We start from the raw sequence: 22,549 nt of genomic DNA on the forward strand, positions 1-22,549 counted from the left end.
AATAGCTGGAACGGATAATAATGATGATACCGCAATGATAACGAAAGTAATAATGGTGATGTTAGATGGTACAGGCGGTTTCGATACTAAATACGAAGATAATGTGAAGATGATGACAATAACATGATAATATGAGGATGATGATGATGATGATTATGGTGGTGATAATAATAATAATAATAATAATAATAATAATAATAATAACAATAATGGTGATAATGATGATGATGATGATGATGGTGGTGGCGGTGATGATAACGAGGATAACGATAATTAGGTTGTTGTTGTTGTGTGTTTCACGTTGAAAATAGAGAATTGTTGTCGATCAACAATTGCTTTATACGATTATGATGAGATTTCATTGAACAACTGTTTGCACATGTTGTTAGCTGCTGTTTGTTTGTGTGTGTGGTTGTTTGTGTAGTTGTTTGTTTGTGATGTTTTTGTTTGTTTGTTTGTTTGTATGTGTTTTTGTTTGTGATGTTGTTTGTTTGTGATGTCATTGTCTGTCTGTTTGTTTTTGTTGTTGTTTGTGTGTTGTTGTTTGTGTGTTGTTGTTTGTAATGCTTGTTGTGGATTGATCAAAGCCGATGTTAAGTATGGCTGTTGTTAAACGTTCCGTTATGTTGTTGTGTGTGTTGTTATGTTATTGTGTGTATGTATGTTTTGTGTGTTGTTGTGTATTTTGATTTCGTAATGATATTTGAATGCGTTATTAGCGGCTTTTTTGTTGTTTAATGTGCCTGAGTGAGTCCAGTGTTGCTGTTAATGTCGGTACGATGTTGATGTTGTTGTTTGTGCTGTTTTTGTTGTTGCTGTTGTAGTTAAAACGTGTGAATGATGTTGTTCAATTATGATGTTTGCAAAATAATGATGATTAAAAAATGGTAACACGATAATATGATAATGTAATCTTATTAAGAAAAGTATTTCTACCTTTATACTTAAAATTTTTTTAATTAAAATTTCTAATTCTATTTCATTTCATTTATTATTTATTAGCCACTGAAGATGGCTGTGGCTTTGGTGGCGGCGGTGGTAGCGATTAGGTCGCAATAATCTTGAAACGAAATCACGATTAGGTTTTTGATGTTGATGAAATGCGCTATAAAATTAATTAAACTTTTTCAAAAATCGATATCTCAGGTTTTTAGAGTTTTTGGTTCTTCCTTTCTTGATGACGTGATAGCGGTGATGGTAATCTAATGGTGGTAGTGATAATGTTTTGAGAGTGATTATACTCTGTCATTGTGATGATAGCATTTAACGATAAAGATGAGATAAAAGTAACAAATGATGAAGATGCTAACAATGTACTGCAACAGTAGTAGTAGCTGCAGTGGTAGTTGTTGTAGTAGTAGCAGTTGCAGTTGTGGTAGTAGTAGTAGTTGTCGTAGTAGGAATAGTAGTTGTTGTTGCCAACAATACTGATGATGCTATTGATGACGTTTTTAATGACGAGTTTAGTGATAGCAAATAGTGTTAATGATGTTTAAAGAGAGGATTTTTTTGAAAGCCATAAAAACCACAGACTCTCATCCCATAGCAATACTTATGTTTTATGCTTTATGAAAAATATGACTACTAGTAGCAATAAAATTGACACGACGAAACAAAACATGAAAACAACCATAAATCATCAACAATAATATCACTAACAATGTTTATAAATCAAGCTACACTAAAATTAACAACAAAAACAATAACAAAACAACGACAACAACAACGAGAAGAGCAACACCAAACAACAACAACATCAACAACAAACAACAACAACAACCATTCAACAACGATAACAACACCAACATCATCATCAACAACTACAACAACAATATTTCTTTGAGGCATACGATAATTACAAAGATAAATAGATGGGACTTAATGAAACAACTGTTTCAATTTCTCATACACAATGGTCAGGTCGGTAGGCAAGCAGACAGATTGAGATTTTGCAATACAAACATACATACTTTCATCTTATTATATCTTAGATTGTTTGTAGATCCTTGCTCGTATGTGTGTGTACGTGTGTCTATGTATGCCCAAGTTTGATTAGATATGCACATGTGTGTGCGTGTGTGCGTGTATGTATGTTTGTATTTTTCGGCATACACCAACGTATGCACATTTAGGAAAAATAAAAAGACATAATTGTTCCGTATTAATTGTCTCTCATCTTCAAATTATTATTCGAGATTATAAAGAAATAAAAAATTATTAACAGACTGAAAAGAGAGAGAGAGAGAGAAAAGAGAGAGAAAGAGAAAGAAAGAGAGTAGAGAGAGTAAACAAATTACTTCTTATAAAAAATTACTTTATATAAAAACAAATTAATCATAATAAGATTTTGTATGAAGAACAGGAAAAACTTGAAAATACATGAACCGGAAGCGCATTTAAAAAAAACGTGTTTGAAACGAAGCAGAGTGGAAAAGCAAGAGAGAAAGAGAGAGAGAGGGAAAAAATGAATCTATGAATCTATTCCACTTACATTCAGCTGTTATAAATGGTTTATCTGCAACGTAATAATCCATATCACCGTGACAACCGGCTGCATGGAAACTCTACTGGCAGGCAACAATGAATATTATTCATTTGGTGACGCTGTTCTCCTCGTCGAATGACGGAAATGTGTTCTGTGTGTGTGTTTGTGTGAGTATGTTTGTTTATTTCTTTGTTTGTGTGTGTTCGTTTGAGCGTGTATGCTTGTTTGTTTATGTGTGTGTGGGGTGTGTGTACATTTGTTTGTTTTGTCTGTTTGTGTGTTTGTTTGTTTGTGTGTGTGTTTGTTGGTGTGTGTGTGTTTGAGTGGGCGGTTCGTTTGCTAATTTCGTTAATTTATTTTCGTTTCGTTAATTTTAATTATTTTTTTATCGCTCCTCTTACTTTAACTATGCATATTCGTTGCAAATATTGCTCTTATTGTTATTTAAGTATATTTTTCTATTGTTTCATATCTTTAGATTGTTCTAGTTTGTCATTTATGTTTTTATTGTTTATGTTTATTATTATTATTATTCAATGTTTTGTTTCCAGTTCCATTTTGTCGGATCATGTATTAGGCATTGTTTGGCGTGGCTCTCTCAAGGAAGTGCTATTGTCAATGCTGCATCATGGATGACGTTGTTCCTTCTTATTTTTATGTTGTTCTAGTTTCGATGTTATCCAGAAAATATATGTAGCGAGTGTTTCGTTCAAAATTCTGATTGTTTGTTAATTTTAGCGATACATTTTTGATTATTATTACTAATAATAATGTTGTTGTCATTCTTCAGCTAATGATCATCAGAGTTATTATTATTATTATTTATATTTTTTTGTTAGTTGTAGTAGTAGCAGCAGTAGCAGTAGTGGCAGTAGTAGTAGTAGTAGTAGAAGTAGCTGCCGTTGTCTTAGGCGCTGTGACGACATCCCATTTTATGGTAACATAAGTGAGAGGGAGGCAATATAATTTTATTGCCGTGCAATCATTAGCCAAAATGATAAAAATATTCCACGTATAAAAAGTTATAATAATAATAATCACGACAACGATAGCAATAATAATATATTATTATTATATTTTAATGGTTTATGAGGATAATGATGGAAGAACGAGGGAGCGAGAAAATGTGAGGAGGCTGAAGAAAGAATACAAGGAGAAGCAGAGAAATTAGATCATAGAATATTTTGCTGGGATGTTATATTTATTACGTCATTCACCTGAGCGTGCATTATGCATGCATCAATTCATTTAGTCATGCAACGTCATAGCTTATTCATTCATCTATATATATATATATATATATATATATATATTCTTTGGTAATTTTATTCATTCATCCAACTAGCATATCACCCATCTTTCTCACGTGTAGAGTTAACAAATTATAGTCGAAAAAACACTTTATTCAAGTAAATATAGGGTTTTGTTTTATTTAACAAATTATGCATCCATCCATTTAATCAGTTAGTTTGTCTATTTATCCATCCATTAACGTTCATTCATGCATCTATCTATCCATTCATTCACCTTATTCATTCATTCATTCACTTAATTTTTTTAACCGTTCTATCCATTCATTGATTAAGAAACTAATTAATAGCTTCTTTCAGTGACAGCTCACTCATGCTACCATTATTCTAAACATCAACACTTCGTATGGAACATGCAAACACGCATGAACATGAATGCATATGTATAATAATGATTGTAACGAACAAATGAATGAATGAATTAATGAATGAATTAACTAACGAAATAATGAATGAATGAAATAATGAAATAATGAATAAATAAATGGAATGAACAAATAAATAAATAAAACTTAAATAAATTTAAAAATTTAAAGTATACATAAATGGATGGAGAAATAAAAAAGAAATGCATGAATGCGCAAATCAATGCATGCATTCATGTATACAAACAACAATTAATTTTCTCAGACTGCGACAACAACAACAACAACAGCAACAACAACAACTCCCAAAACAATAGCAACAACTACAGCAACAACATCGCCGACCACATTCCAGTTGTATGATTCTATTTAACGAGAATTAGAATGCAATATAGATTCATAATGAGATTGTCTGTGCGTCCGTGTTTAAGTATGTAATGTACATTACACATTAACACACTCCACACACACAGACACAAACACATACAAACAAACACTCACACACACACACACACATGTGGTTATTTATATATTTATACACCTATGTAGTTGCATTGTGTGTATGTTATATTTACCAGAATTTAAAAGAATATTTAGAATGAAAGACAAGTTTTTGAAAAAAATTGTAGACAATCCAAGAACTCTTCATCCAACTAATACTCAATCCCATGTTTAATTTCCGATGTCTTGAAAGCTATGATGGCCAAAAATTAAAAATTATTGTACATAGTATAGGTGCATATTCGGTTAAACCATCTTTAAAACATTACAACATCTCTGCAATTAAGTTGCTATGATAAAGAGTTTCTGTATACATGTTGGTATACATATGGTTAACACGTCTATATCTATAAATCTATGTTTGTTTGTTTGCACGTAAGTATATGTAAGTATGTATGTATCTATGTATCTATGTAAGACTTTTGCTAGGCTCATACATGCCTAAGTTTGCTTCGTATTTAAATATGCTCCACTTGTATTCGTGAATGTTTCAATAGGTTCGCAATCTGGTCATCCGTGTAAAATGAAATCCATTTTTCTGTTTTGTTTCGTTTTGTTTTCTTTTGTATGTATATGTAGTACTAACCATGCGTAGATACACTTGTATTAATATACATTATTCAATTTTACAAATATGCTTGCATGCATGTGTTTATGCATGAATGTATACATGCAAATTGACATCTATGTATGTATATATGCATTTATATATGTATACTTGCTTGCAGATACTAAGTACGTATGTATGTATGTATGTATGTGTGTAGGTAGGTATGTATACAATACACACATGTATATACATGCAAACACATATGTAAGCATAGTACGAAGGTAAGTAGTAATTATCTTGGCGACTTTAATCATCGAGCGGCACGTTCGTGCAACAATCCATGCCGACGATGATGTTGTTGTTATTGTTGTTGCTGTTGTTGTTGTTATTGTTAATGATGTATTGATCTCATTGAGGTTATTGTTGTTGGTGCTGTTGTTGTTGTTCTTGTTAATGGGTTGTTGTTGGTTTCAATGTTACTTTCGTTGTTGTTGTTGGTGGTGTTACACTTTCTAAACGTATTGTTGGTGTCATAATTTTGCATTGCTGTTGTTGTAGTGGTGTTATGTTACAGTATTGCGTTAATGTAATGACGTTTTGTTGTTAATTGATGTCGTTGTGTTGTATCGGTTCTTGCGTGACAGTAATTGTTTTATCTGATGGCTTTTAAGAAAATATATTATCATACACGTATGTTCATTGTATTCTTCTTGTATTCTTTGTAGAAGTTGACTGAGGAATTTGTATTTTAGTTGATGTTGTTAGTTGAATTTGTTGTTGTATTTTTGCGGCTTTTTTTGCAATTGATATTCTGTTTTCGGTATTGTGGCTTAATGACGTTCATATCGTCATTACATCTGTCAGTGTCTACGGTAACAATGTAGCTAATTGCTATTTTCTTCCTTCTGTACAATTAAATAAAAACACGACATACCACTACATACACACACACACACAAACACACACACCAACATACACACGCACATACTCTCACACACTCAAACACATATTGCTACACACATTCGCACACAAAAATACATACACAAACACACACACACTCATGCTTACATACACACAAGTGCTACAAACAAATCTCTACAACTCTTTCCACACAAGCACAATTCTCAACACACAAACATACACACAAACATACACACAAACATACACACACACACCACACACACACACACATACACAAACACACAGCGTAAGACATCAAAAGGCAGAAACGCACGGAAGCACAGGCTACAACTTGCAGTTAAAATCACATCAACTCACGTATCCAACAGCAGCACATACACACACATGTACACAAACGTACATACACACACATGTACACGAACATACATACACACATAAACATGCACACATACATTGGTATATGTATACACAACAATATACGCAACATTCAAATAATCACGCACGCAATGACGCAATTTTATGTATATATTTACGCATACACACAGATATAATCAAACAACATGGACACCCACTCACACATACACGCACATGCACGCACACATACACGCACATACACGCACACATACACGCACATGCACGCACACATACGCACGCATAAAATGACAACGGGACTCGATAAATTGGAAACTTATAAGCGATATGAAACAATGTCATTGTACAGGCAATCTTACTGGGTATTCTGTGATACAATTACTACAATGCCAACACAATTCAATACAACACAATACAACACAATACAATACAATACAATACAATACAATACAATACAATACAATACAACACAATAAAATACAATACATTACAAATAATACAATACAATACAATACAACACAATATAATACAATACAACACAATAAAATACAATACATTACAAATAATACAATACAATACAACACAATACAAAGTAATACAATACAACACAATACAAAATAATACAATACAATACAGCAGTATTAGTAGTTGGTTGGTCTGCAGTCTGCCTATTGAATAAGTTATAAACAACGTAAAAACATTTTCGGGTATTCTGATTATACAATATTAATGATGACCTCCATTTCTAGAAGATGACGATGATGATGATGATGATGGTGATGATGAGGGTGATGATGATGGTGATGATGACGATGATAAAGATGATGATGTGATGATAGTGATGCTGAAGATGGTGATAATGATAATGATGACAAGATAATGGTGATGTTAATGAATGTGAGAACATGTGATGACAATGATGAGAACGCTGATTACGATACCGATGATTATAGCCGCAAAGATCATGATGAAGGCTAAGTCAGTTGACGAAGACACTGATAACAATGATGATGACAATGATGATGTTCGTGATGATGATAGATAGGACGATGATAACTTCTTATACAAGAATGATAACGATTTTCTTCACAATGATGTTGCTAAACTAATTTAAAGTGATCTGCAAAAATTGTCTACCCATTCTGCTGCTGCTGCTATTACTACTACTATTACTCCTAGTACTATTACTACTACTACTACCATTATTACTACTACTAATACTACTACTACTACAATTACAACAATAATACTACTACTACTAATAATAATAATAATAATAATAATAATAATAATCGCGTCAATTAGTTCTAAGAATGAAGAACTCTGCCTCTACTTGGAGTGAATCGGAAGATATCAATAATAATCAAGTGAACGAATTAGTTTCATACATATATACGACGGCATATGTATACTAAAAATATTAACAATCATAAAAATACTACTTATAATAATGATATGATAACAGCAATAATGTTAATAACGATAATGATAATATTAATAACATTTCTGATGAATTAAACTAGAAAGAAAGAGAGAGAAAGAAAGAGAAAGAGAGATAGAGAGAGAGAGAGAGAGAAAGAATGAGAAAAAGAGAGAAAACGCTTGAAGATTTCTAAATAATGAACAAGTTTTTGAAGACGACGAAATGAAACACGATATGACATCAATTAATGAAGAAAATTAAACATGGCAGTGAATGTGCAAGGGCAAGAGAGAGAGAGAGAGAGAGAGAGAGAGAGAGAGAGAGAGAGAGAGAGAGAGAGAGAGAGAGTGAAAGTTTGAGAAAGATAGAGAGAAAGTGAGAGAAAAACAACTAGAAATAGATACATACACACACACATATAAACACACGTGTAATAAAATTTTGTTGAAGAATATATCATATCATGAGATGGATATCACAGGCATTTGTTGTTTTTGCTATCATCATTATTGTTGTTTTTATTATCATTATTGTTGATTTTATTATTATTATTATTATCGTGCTTTTTATTGCGTATTTTTTAGTTAATTTTATCATTATTACCTTATAAGTATTAGCAATGTTAAATGCACAAGTACATGAACAATAATAATAATGATAATAATAATATTATTATTATTGTTGTTGTTAATACAAATACTACTAACAATACTGCTACTACTAATACAGATACTTTATTACTGTTGATACTAGCATTGCATCTGCTAATAGAAGTAACCTTAACTCTCTACGTCAGCGTAACATGCATGAACTAGGTGGTATAGATTGACAGATAGGTGTGATTTGATAGTAAAAATATATATAATTTTCTATAATCTATCATTGCTAAAAACACATACAAGATTGTTAGTATAAGCATGCGCGTGCGTGTGTGTATGTGAGAGTATGTTTGTGTATGTGTGAGCGTGCATTTGATGATATGCACATGTGTGTATGTGCGTGTGTGTGTTTACTGTCTATGTGTATACACATATATACACATATATTTTTATGTTTATTCCTTTGATGGTTAACTTATTCACTAAGTTTAGGCATGTTTTTATTTTTGTAATAAATGTTTATGCTCACAGGTGTTTATAATGCAAGAGTTTTTAAGAGTTTCTCGGGAGTTTATGTATAAAGAGATTGTAATGAATGAGTATGCGTATGTTCTTTTTATATGTTTTATTTTCTTCAAGGTAGCCACAATTATTGAATAATTGAAGAGTAGTGGTTGTAAAATTAAATTGCATCCCGGCCGCGCAATTACGGAAGAAATTATACAAACGCTTTTTATGTATTTCTGTAGTTCTTTTATGTTTGTATTTTTTGCATGCATACTTGTATACCTTGACGCATATTTGTATATTATTTGTATGTTTGTATATCTTTGTGTATGTTTGTTTGTATGTTTGTGCATGTTTTACTGTCTTTGTGTATTTACTTCTTGAAAATGTTTGTATTTACTACGAAGGTGTCTGTCTACGGCTTAATTCTGTAACGTTTGTTTGCAGTTTTGCTTATGCCTCAGTATGCCTAGATGGAATCGTGTGCTTTTGTATATTAGTTTGTTTGTCTGTCTGTCTGTATGTTTTTTTGTTTGTTTGTTTATACTACAAAATTTCATTTTTGGCGAGATTACAAGATTTGTTTCTATATTTCAATTTTCTATCGATACTGGTTTTAAAAGTTGTCTTATTAAAGTTATTGTTATGTATGTGTATCTTGTTTACGTTCTACAAGTTTTTAAATTTCTAAAAAAAAATTGAAAAAACCAAATGAAGTGATGGCTTGCAAAATGATTAACAACTTTCCTACATCAGACAGACAAACAAACAACTGAATACTGCGATCCTAGCAAAAAAAAAATGTTAATGCACGCCAATGGAGAGGGTGGCTGTTATTTACTTATAAGCAATGATTAATGCCCATTTGTTGTAACACGTGCAACGTATAAACATCTGAAAATCACGTATTAGCGAATAAAAACATAAATATCACAAATAAAACTTATATTAATGTATGTGCATGTGTGTATAATATATATGTATGTATTAATCAATGTGTGTGTGTATAGTGTATACATGTGTGTGTGTTTGTATGTGTGTTTGTCACAATCACACACACACAACACAAACACACACACACACACACACACACACACATACACGAGCTGGTAAATCTGATAGTGAGAAGACCTGGCAAATGTGGATCCTTCATTATCGACTTACAACCCCATCGTCGCTCACGGACAGGTGCATATGTTCTTTGTTTAATATTCTTTGCCATGCCTACGTCATACGCATACGTTTGTATATAGGCTGACTATATATACGTATATCATATATATACTTGTGTGATATATATATATATATATATATATATATATATATATATATATATCACATATCATCGAGATAATAACAAGTAAAAATATCATAAAAAAAACTTACTAATCTTTCTGCAGTTAAAAAAACATCACAAACACAAACGCAACCAGAAGCACACACACACTTATATACACACATACACATGTATGTTTGTATATATATATATATATATATATATATGTATATGTATATAGATAGATATATATATATTATATTATATAAAACTTTTCTAATAATAAGTTTTAAAAATATATATTTATATATTTTTCGCATGCTTGTTTGATTACACGTATTATTGTTCGATCCACCAACGTATATTTCTTCCTCTTTCTCTCTCTCTCCATCTTTTCTTTCTCTCTCTCTCTCTTTATATATATATATATATATATATATCCGTGTACAAGCAATACACTTAAAAGGAAAATGAGATTTTCATTTTATTCATCGTCCACTCACATGCAAGTTCTAAAAAAAGAGAACGCACATAAAATGATGTGGCTCGCAAGCACGTATACACACGTGCACACATCGTACATTACACAAAGGCATACACACACACACACTACACTGCACAAACACAGACGAACACAAACACATACATTTAAGAAACACACATGTACACATTACACAAACATATACACACACACACATACATACACGTACACTACAAATTTTTCATGATTATAGGACATAAAATAGCAACATCATCGTCATTATCATCAACAAATTTACTGCAATCGTCATCACCAAAATTATCACCACCATCACCAACAACAACAACCACAACATCATTACCATCACCACAACAAAAACATCATCATCACAACCAGCTACCTGATCAATCAACTTGGAACAATACAGACTGACACCAACTATATTGAAATATTATTGTAAAGACATGCAAACGAACAAAAACTCATCCAAACACGCATACGTACACTTGTACAAATAAGCAATAAAAGTCAGATTCACATACAAACACATACTAACGCATACAATTACATTTAAACAAATAAAAACTTATAAAACATATACAAACACATACAAACAAGCGCAACACAATAATTCAAAATAATACAAAATAAATACACATGTGTGTACATAAACACACTCACACACAAACAAATGTGTAATATAATAAGCACGTAGGTTGTATGTGAAAGCTAGTTGTAGTGCACAAAGGGTAGCATGGTATCTGTGAGAAAGATGAACCGAAAACAAACACGCGAACAGTAATTATAGTGTGAACAATAACAAAGCAACAATAACATGATGGCAACAATATTAGCAATACAAAATTATAAAATACTAATCACAACAACAAAGCAGTTCAATCACAATGACAACAATCATTGTGACAACAATAACCAGCAGCAACAAACAACATTAACAGACAACACCAACAAAAACAAACAACAAACAACATCAACAAACAACATCAACAAACAACATCAACAAACAACATCAACAAACAACATCAACAAACAACATCAACAAACAACATCAACAAACAACATCAACAAACAACATCAACAAACAACATCAACAAACAACATCAACAAACAACATCAACAAACAACATCAACAAAAATAACAACGCCAGCAACAATATTAGAAGCACTGCCATGTAAGCAGGTATTGCTAGGAATAAAAAATTTGTTGTCGTGACTATAAATACTTTGAAACATCGTTTCAAAGTTTATCATTTGTGAAACATCATAACACACGCACGCAACATTCAACGGATGGACTGATGGGAAGATGAAGGAATGAATGTTTAAATAAATAACTGGATGAATGAATGGTTGAATGATTGAATGAATGAGTGAGTGAGTAAGTGTGTGTGAGTGAGTGAGTGAGTGAGTGAGTGAGTGAGTGAGTGAGTGAGTGAATGAGTGAGTGAGTGAGTAATAAATGAATGGGTGAGTGAGTGAATGAACGAATGAATAAAAAGATAAAAAATATGAAAGTAAAACTAAATAAATAAATCGAAAAATGAATAAAAAGTGAAAACAAATGAATGACAAAGTTGGATTAGTGGATAAATGAATGGATAGATAGATGAATGGATAGATAGATGAATGGATGAATGATCGAATGAATGCATGAATGCATGAATGCATGAATGAATGAATGAATGAATGAATGAATGAATGAATGAATGAATGAATGAATGAATGAATGAATGAATGAATGAATGAATGAATGAATGAATGAATGAATGAATGAATGAATGAATGAATGAATGAATGAATGAATGAATGAATGAATGAATGAATGAATGAATGAATGAATGAATGAATGAATGAATGAATGAATGAATGAATGAATGAATGAATGAATGAATGAATGAATGAATGAATGAATGAATGAATGAATGAATGAATGAATGAATGAATGAATGAATGAATAAAAATATACATGAAAACAAAAGAATGAACAATTAATTTCATGTAAATAACAGCCAAACAAACAAGAAACATACAAAACACGAGAGGAACAAATATAAAATTAATGAACAAATTAATGAATGAATGAAAGAACAAATTAATGAATGAATGAAAGAACAAATTAATGAATGAATTGATTATCGAGCTGATTAACAACGAATTAAATAAAATAAAAGAATCTAGTATTGTATAACTTACGAGTGAAATGCGTGAATGAATAAATAAGCCGTCCATACCTTCTCACGTTTGAATGCATAAAAATAAAAAAAACTCAGTAAACACATACACACACACATACACACACACAAACATACACACACGCAAACATACACACAAACATCCGAAGTATACATAAAGCATACGCTAATGCATACGCACTTATAAAGTACAAACGTGTACGTATTTATGAGTTAACTGTTAGATATTTCTTCTACAGCTTATCAAGGCATCGCTTCATTAGTTATTTTCTTCCTTCCACTTAGTTGTCGGATTTGTTCTTGCATGTGCATTTGATGTGAAGATGTTTACAGATGTATGTGCGTGTAAATGTTTGTGCGTATGTGAAGATGTTTATAGATGTATGTGCGTGTGAATGTTTGGTGTGCGTGTGTGTGTATGCGTGTGCGTTTGTGTAATATGTGTATTTGTGTTTGTTTATGTCTATGACATGCTTGTTGTATGTTTGTGAGAGTGTATGTGAGCCTGCGTGTTTTTTTTTATAATCATGTCTACAAACAGCTGACTGATTACTACTGGCTGCTAAATGCGTGTTTTTATCTCTGTGATCTCATTACAGAACACTGATAACAAATTTAAACAAATAACTCTGGCAGACATTTTATCGAAGAAATATAAATAACGCAGAGTCTGACATTTAGAACCAAATGTTGACAATGAAAGATTTGAAGAAAAAAACAAACCAAAAAAGCAAAAAATATAAACATACAAACAAATGAACAAATAAACACGATGAACAAACTCATAAAAAACCCAGAAAAACCGCCAAAAACAAAAATGGGAGATAAACAAACAAAGAAACAAAGAAAGAAGCAGCAGCAATTGTGCATTTGTCGTACGTCAGATAATGAACCCATCAGAAGGACGTCACTTAATGAATTGAACGAGGAGACTCTTTAATTAAAATTCCACCTCTAGGGATTCTGCTGAAACTATTTCAACTGCTGCAGCTGAAAAACAGTAACGAAAAGTAGAAGATAACAATTAAATAAGAAGAAAAAAAAACAATTTAAAAATCTATTAACCAACAACGAGTAGGAAAAATAGGAGGAACATTTTCAACAGCTTCCAAACAACTGCAACACTTTTAAAATCTTTTAAATCAACTTTCAAACAACAGGCATTCAAATAGTTTCCTTAACGCCAAAGTTTTAAACAAACAAACAAACACTAACAAAAGAACGACTCAGAAATTGAAACGAGAGAAAACGGTTTCAACATCTACTTGAGGAACACTTGAACGACTCAACAACGCATCACCGAAACATAAACTATCAAAAAAACAATAACAACAACACTAACAACAACAAAAACAACAAGGACAACATCAACAAACGACATAACAGCAACAGCAAGAACAACACACTAACAACAACAAAAACAGCTAGAAAATTTAGAAACGCTGGCTAACATGAAAGAAAGAGAAACATGTAAAGAAGCAAAGAAAAACAGAAGCCCGTAAAGTAGAATTTGAATATTGAACTCAAGCTAAACTATAAACAACGATTTAAACTGAACACTTGAATAATAACGGATTATATAAAATACATTGCCCACCTAAGCTAACACTGTAGATACAAAAACATCAGCTTAACCTAAAACCTAAACAACGCATAAACATAAACAACAACTTAACTGACGTTAAAACCAAAAGAGAGGCTTTTAAACAAATACAACAAGCTAGTGTAGACAAAACAAAAAAAAATAAATAAATGATAATAATGATAATAAAGCAACAAAACTGACAACCATAAACAAACAAAAATATAAAAATCAGCGTAAACCAAAATAAAAACAACAACAATGCCATAAGCAACAACACAAACAACAAGATAAACAAAAAAACCTCATAAAGAACAACAATACAACATGAACAACAACAACACTTGAACAACAACAACAACAACAACAATATATAATAAGCTTTGAAGCATCACCACTAGCCACCAAATGCAACGCTTGCAACACATCTTTCAAATTTTTTATATATGGAAACAAAAACAATAAAAATAATAATAAAAGTAGCAACAACAATTATAACAACAACAACAGTGTATACAATAATAATAAGAACAGCAATGACAAAGACGGAAACTTCCTGATAACAGTAAAAATAACATTAACAATTTCCAAAACACACAAAAAACACACTAAACAATAACAAACAACAAAAAACACTCAACAACTACAACATACACACAACAAACACGCAACAAAGACACAAAAACAAACACAAAAGCAAACGCAGAAAATGAATTATCCTCATCAACAACAGAATTATTCTAATCTCTAGCAACAAACCATCACCATCAACCTCTATCAACATCATCGTCATCATCATTGTTACAACAACAACATCATTCTTCCCAATAACAACAACAACAACATTCAAACCAATTGATCTGTGAAGATAAAACATGCCTGGAGGTACGTCTATTTCTGAGTGCAACTTTTCCTGTTTATATGTTTGTATACTTAGTTTTGTGTATGTTTGTATGTGTAAGTTTGTACGTGTATGTTTGTATGTGTGTGTTTGTATGTGTATGCTTGTACGTGTGTGTGTTTGTATGTGTGTATAAATGTAGTTGCTTGAATGTTTGTAAACTGTGTATGTATGTATAAATATGTAGTAGTTTGTTTAAATTCATGTATAAATGAGTGTATGTTTATGAATTTACTAGTCTAATACCAATGTATATCTTTGTGTGTATGTGTGGTATGTGTATTTGTGTGTGTATGTGTATGTGTGAAAGAGAGAGAGAGAGAGAGAGAGAGAGAGAGAGAGAGAGAGAGAGAGAGAGAGTGTCTGTATGTGTGTGTGTGTTTGTGAGAGTCGATAGTGCAATCGTTTGTTTGACCTTTTCAATATCAATGTCCGTATGTTTATAGTTTATTTATATGCATGTACTTGCGTGGGTCGACTCCTTAATATAAGACTCCACGCCACGTATCCAAAAATTTTGCAGATTTCGATCATCCTTAATTGTTGCTATCTTGCTTTAATTTTCTACAATTATAAAGCAATTATTATCAGCCATTAGACTATTATTGCTATTATAAATTAGACCAGAGCAATTAAATCGCTTATTTTTGTTTGAAAATAGCGATCATGATGATTATATCTTCTATAAACTAAAAATACGAACAACAATACAAATTGAAATACAAGAATAAATACAAATACAATACAAAATACAAATACAATACAATGTACAAATATACAATACAAATACAAACAAATACAAAACCAAGAATAATACTGATTAAACTCAATTTAAAATTTTGTAGTCACAATGATACTTAAAAACCCTAAAATCAACATACAAACAAACAACATATAAATCAGCAACAACATACAAAAATACAAAAAAACATACATACAAAGCACATACAAAACAACAACAACGAACAAACAAATCAAACATCATATATCCACGAAGAGTACCAACAAAAACTTCTTAACGGCATTTTTGTTCTTGAACGAGAATTATACAAACAAACTAAATCATGATCTATTTATATACAATGTAAACATTGAATATCACACACACACTTACATACACACACACACACACACACACAAACAAACTGATATCTACAAACTATCTTCATAAATGAATTACGTAATGCACATACTAATGCACATACTAATGCATTAGTACGTCAGTAGATTAGAGAGAAAAAAGATGAAAAAGAAAGAGAAAAGAGAGAGAAATAGAGAGAAAGAGAAAGAGAGAGAGAAAGAGAGAGAGAGAGAGAGAAAGTAAAAAAGAAAGATAAAATACTGTGATAGTAATACTTTGTTAAACCTCTTAGTTTTTCCCATTTTGTTCAGCTCCTTCATTTTATTTATCCCCTTATACCATCCATTCGTTCGTTCACTTATCCATCAATCCATTAATCTATCCATTCATTCATCCATCCATCCATCCATTTGCAATTTCAACAATATGTGCAGCAGCAAAAAAATGAGAGAGAGATTGAAAAAGAGAGAAGTGGATGATGAGGAAGAGGAGCTTGATCATTCGAATGTTTAATGTGTTTCGGTTGTTTCATATAACGTCTACTATGTAAAATTGTCTGAGTGTGTAGGTATGCATGTATATATGTGTGTGTTTGTTATCATTATGTATGTGTATTTGTTTGTGCGTGTTTATTTTTAAAACATGTGCGTGTGTGAAATCATTTCTATGTGTGTTGTAATTGATTGTTTTGTATGTGCGTGCCTGTTTACCTTTATTTTTCATCACATTAGTATGTGTGCTTAACTGAAATACTTTATGTACATATGTATACATAAATCTCTGCTTATGTCTGTATGTTGGTGTGTATGGTTTTATCTACATATCTAAACATATCTGAATGTTTGCTTTAGGTATGTTTATTTGAGTTCTCAGTATTTATCCGGGAGTGAGTTTGTATGCAAAAATTGTTTTTGTATAAATTTGTATCTGCACGTAATTGTCTTCTTATACAAACAGAAAAACACACACAGACAAACACTCACAGACGTACAAATATACATACTACATGCACACACGCACACAAACAAATACACACACAAATATACACACAAATACACAAGCACACACACGCACCGACTTACTCACACACACACACACACACACCACATACACACAGACATACATACACAAACACACAATGACTAAGACACTCAGGAATAACGAAGCAATATCATTCAAAATACATGCAGACTGTTATTCTTTTGTGTGGGAAAAAATTTTTTCGGCCATGGGTTATTAAATTGTTATCGATGTTGCTGATGTCGTAGAGGCTGCTGTGGCTGCTCTTACAGCTGCTGCTGCTGCTGTGGTTGCTGTTGCAGCTGCTGCTAAGTGTTGTTGTGGTTACAAAATGATGTTGTCGTTGTTTAGATTTATGAAATTACGAAATTATTTTTATAAAGGTCTATTTAATTGCTACTTAATTTTTCAAAGTTTTATGAAAAAAAATTATTTTTTTCTTGGAAGATACATCTCCAAATAACAGTAAAATTTGTTTCTGGCATCATTTCAAGTTGATTTAACCATCACGAGATAACGTTAATGATATCGTGCGCAATTAATAAGTTGATGTCGTTACTATAGTTGATGTAATATGTTGTTAACGTGGGAGATTATGTTATTAAATGGTAATATTGCTGGCAATTCGGGGTGTTGTTAGTACCCGATATGAATAATTCAGCGGTCATTTGAATAATTAAAAGGTGAATGGGCAGCTTTTGTTGCTATGTTGTAGTTGATGAGATTTCGTTGTTTTTGTTGTTGTTGTATTTAATGTGGTTTCGTTGTTGTTGTCGTTGTTTAGTTTTTTGAAGTTTTTCAAGGTTTTAATTGCGTTATCTATGCTGGAATTGCTCATCTATTGTTGCATTTGTTTCCATATTTTGTGCAGTTTCTGTTTATGATGTTAATGTTACGGTTTTTTTATTCTTGCTATTGGAACTTAGGTTATTACTATTGTTTCAATCATCTTTTTGTTATTGCTACGTAGAATAATAATAATAATAATAATGATAATAATAATAATAATTATTATTATTTTGATTATTTTTTATCATAGTTGGATGCCCGCTGATACGGTTGATGATGTTTATATTGGAATTACGTAGAAATGAAAAGATGATGGTGATGAAGACGATGAGGACAATAACAATCGACGACGATGATGGCGAAGACGACGACGATGATGACTATAATATGACAAATGACTCCAGGAAACAAAATAAAAAACCTTATCATAATCATTAAAATGCTAAAAATGCTAAAAATGACCATACTAGTAACTATAGAAACAAACTTAACCTCATATTAATAAAATTAAAATAAAAAAAATTTGTCATGGTATGAAAGATTCACACAAATGTGACGATAATATGGGCAATGATGATGATGATAATAGCATAAATGATAATGATGATGATGATAGCAAATAGTGATGATGACATGACATCAAAAGCGATTAATGTGATGTAGTCCATAATTTGAGATAATTATCATCCTCCACTCTTCAAAATGTAGACTTTTACGAGCCATTGAAACCTTCAAGATTAAAAAAATCGATTTTATGGCTCAATTTGTACAACGCCAATGTTGACGTTACAAAAAGATTTCATTGGCATGTTATTCATATCCGCGTATTCCTTCATTTATACGCACATTTATACGCACGTGGGTATAAATACGCACACACACACGTATTAATACATACATACATGCATACATATGTATGTAGAGATACATGCATACATACTTAAAAATACACACATACGTATGAATACATTGATGAAAACGTATTCGCAAACACACACACACACACTCTAAAAAATACACTTTAATGTATGTACTTCTAAAAATGATACCATCAAAGATATATGTATTTTAAAAGGATTTTTTTAAAGATAGTTTTTCAACATTTGGCTCATTCATGTCATATATAAATAAACAAGCTAGCAAATGAAAACATAAAACACATATATTTAATAACGTAATTACAAAACAGTTGATAATTAAATATATATGGATATATATCTTTGTGTGTGTGTGTGCTTGTGTGTACGTGTGTATATACACGTGTGTGTACGTGTGTATATACACGTGTGTGTATACACGTGTGTGTACGTGTGTATATACACGTGAGTGCGTGTGTGCGTGTGCGTGTATGCGTGCGTGTGTGTATAACTTAGACCTTTAGAGAAGCATATATTTTCATATGATGTTGTGCATAATTTGCTGGCTGGGAATCACCATACTCAGTCTGAGAAATTCGCGAGGGAGCAACTAAACGACGAACTAAACATCTTTCACGTGCGTACGTACGTACGTACGTCGGCCAGGGTGCTGAATGGTGATGGTGGTGAGGTGGTAAAGTGGTGGTTAAATAAAAGTGGTAATTATGATGGTGTTGATGGTTTAGTTTGCTGGCAAAGATGATGCTGATCGTTATTTTATTCTGCTTTTTGGTGATAACAAAATTGAAAGAGAGAGAAAAAAAAGAAAGAAAAAGAAATGAAAGAAAGTGAAAAAGAGGAAGAAAGAATGAGGTTATACTGTTGATGATGTTTCCGATGATAACAAAGATAATTTTAATTACTATGACGTTGATGATAATAATTTTGATACATGATGATATATGGTAGGATATATGATACGATACGATGCAATACAATAATGATATATGTCATGAGAGAATTTTTTTTTTCGTGCTCTATCCTTTCAGGACATTGGCGACCATCGACCTCCACAAAACCCGATCTTCAACACTTTGTAGTACTTGAAACGTGGTGATATTCAACAAGTGACACAAGGACTTCACAAATGTTATTTGTTGTTAACCGCGTTCTCTTTTTCCTCAAATCTTTCCAGTAGTTGTTGGATTTTCCATTCTTTCCTTCAACATGATGTGACCGTAAAACTTTAACTACTCCCGTCGGATTATCTGCAGTAATTTCTTCCTTTCATAACCGGACTGTCTTAATACATCCTCATTGGTAGTATAAAAGATCCAACTAATTTTCAAAATTTTTCTCAAAAACCACATCTCAGCAGCGTTAATCCTTAATTTCATGATGATGTATTCACGTGAAAATATAACAGTATGATAATGTATTGATGTGATACCATGACAATGTATTGATGTGATAATATGACAATGTATTTATGTGATAATATGATGATGTATTTATGTGATGACGAACGACAGAGCATTCGATGATGACGAATAACGTTAAGATTTGCACGGTAAGGTGTCCACTACGATGGCGATAATAATGATGACGGATCGATCGAATCAATATGATGTATACATTTTAAAATGTCAAACATGACTGTGGTAACGATGATGATGAAGATGATTACGATGATGATGATGTGATGATGACGACGAAGAAGCAATGATGAGGATGATGTGATGATGATGAAGAAGAAGCGATTTTTATCATTTAGAATGACGAATTTGATGAAAACACTTATTAAAAATCATTCGTATGAAAAATAATGAAATAATGAAAAAGTGATGATAACTTTTTAAATAGTGACGATGATAACGATGATGGTGGTGATTATAATGATGATGACGACGACGACGATGATGACAGTGATTTATGGATTCAGTGATAAATTAATAAAACGTTTGATTGAATGCATTAGACAATATTTTAGTACGCTCTCATAATTAGAAACAAATCAAACCAAGTCATTATATGCGAATGAGTGAGCGAGTGAGTGAGCGAGCGAGTGAGTGAGTGAGTGAGTGAGTGAGTGAGTGAGTGAGTGAGTGAGTGAGTGAGTGAGTGAGTGAGTGAGCGAGCGAGTGAGTGAGTGAGTGAGTGAGTGAGTGAGTGAGTAAATGAGTGAATGTACAAAGTTTGAATTCATTTTATCATCACTCAACAAAATTATCAATCGAATATTCATTATCGTCCTTGGTCATCATCGTCATTACAATTTGATTATGGTTTAATAAACTTCGTTTTTGCAATGTATTTCTTTTCATCATTATCAACATCATCATCTTCTTCATCACCATCATCATCATCGTCGTCGTCATCATCATCATCTTTTTCATCATCAACAACCTTTCACCATTTTTTGTCATCATCATTATTAACTATAAAAAGTATTAACCCTCACCATAATCATCATCATCCTCGTCGTCATATCAACTAAAACATAATAAAAACATTAGCAACAAAGAAACAAAACATAAAAAAATAATTAAACATTTTTGAATTTCCTTCATAAAAAAATTAAATAAAATTACCAAAAAAAAGATGAAACAATGAGCCTGGTGTCCATGATAACAACATCAAACAACTCGGTAATGATAATATTAATAATATTATAAATAATAAAATAATAACAATTAATAATGAAATAATAATAATAATAAAAACAATTGATCAAAATGTGGGGATGAGTGGAAAGATTGATAATGAACTGATGGATGAACACTTTGTAGAACTCAAGTACATTTTACGAGATTATTAAACAAAAAAGTATATATAATATATATATATATATATATATATATATATATATATGTGTGTGTGTGTGTGTGTGTCTGTGTGAGTGTATGTGTGTGTGTGTGCGTGTATGTGTATGTGTGCGTGCGTGTGTTAACAAATGAACATAATCAAATTTAGAACCGTGTCTGCTAGCGAAAAAAGAGAACTTCACTACACAAGTATCATGAAAATTTGTCTTACTCATCCAATAATACTTAAGCATTATAAATATAGCAATGTATGTGTGTATTCATGTATGGATGCATGCATGTTTGTATTCTCTCTTAATAGTATTGTACTCATGTATGGATGCATGCATGTATGTATTCTCTTTTGTATAGTATCGTATGCATGTATGTAAGTATTTATGTATGTATGGATGTTTGTTAGTACACATGTAGGCATGATCCTTTTTTGTATATAGGCATGTATGTGTACATATTTATAGGAAAGTTTATATATTATTATTGATACATATGTT

The 22,549-nt window shown here is 31.6% G+C and overlaps 1 protein-coding gene across 1 annotated transcript in view; it reads left to right on the forward strand.

The window, feature by feature from the left end:
• The window catches only part of HELRODRAFT_129652 (hypothetical protein), a gene marked incomplete at both ends in the record, with an annotated part of 47,305 nt that overhangs the window by 8,553 nt on the left and 16,203 nt on the right, over nt 1-22,549 (forward strand). Inside the window, 4 exons of the mRNA XM_009032109.1 lie at nt 8,872-8,941; nt 10,044-10,068; nt 10,470-10,536; nt 19,566-19,728. Of these exons, the coding sequence (XP_009030357.1) occupies nt 8,872-8,941; nt 10,044-10,068; nt 10,470-10,536; nt 19,566-19,728 (325 nt within the window). The remainder of the gene's footprint in view (nt 1-8,871; nt 8,942-10,043; nt 10,069-10,469; nt 10,537-19,565; nt 19,729-22,549) is intronic.

The sequence above is a fragment of the Helobdella robusta genome (assembly GCF_000326865.2).
Source record: "Helobdella robusta unplaced genomic scaffold HELROscaffold_8, whole genome shotgun sequence".
Lineage (NCBI taxonomy): Eukaryota > Metazoa > Annelida > Clitellata > Rhynchobdellida > Glossiphoniidae > Helobdella > Helobdella robusta.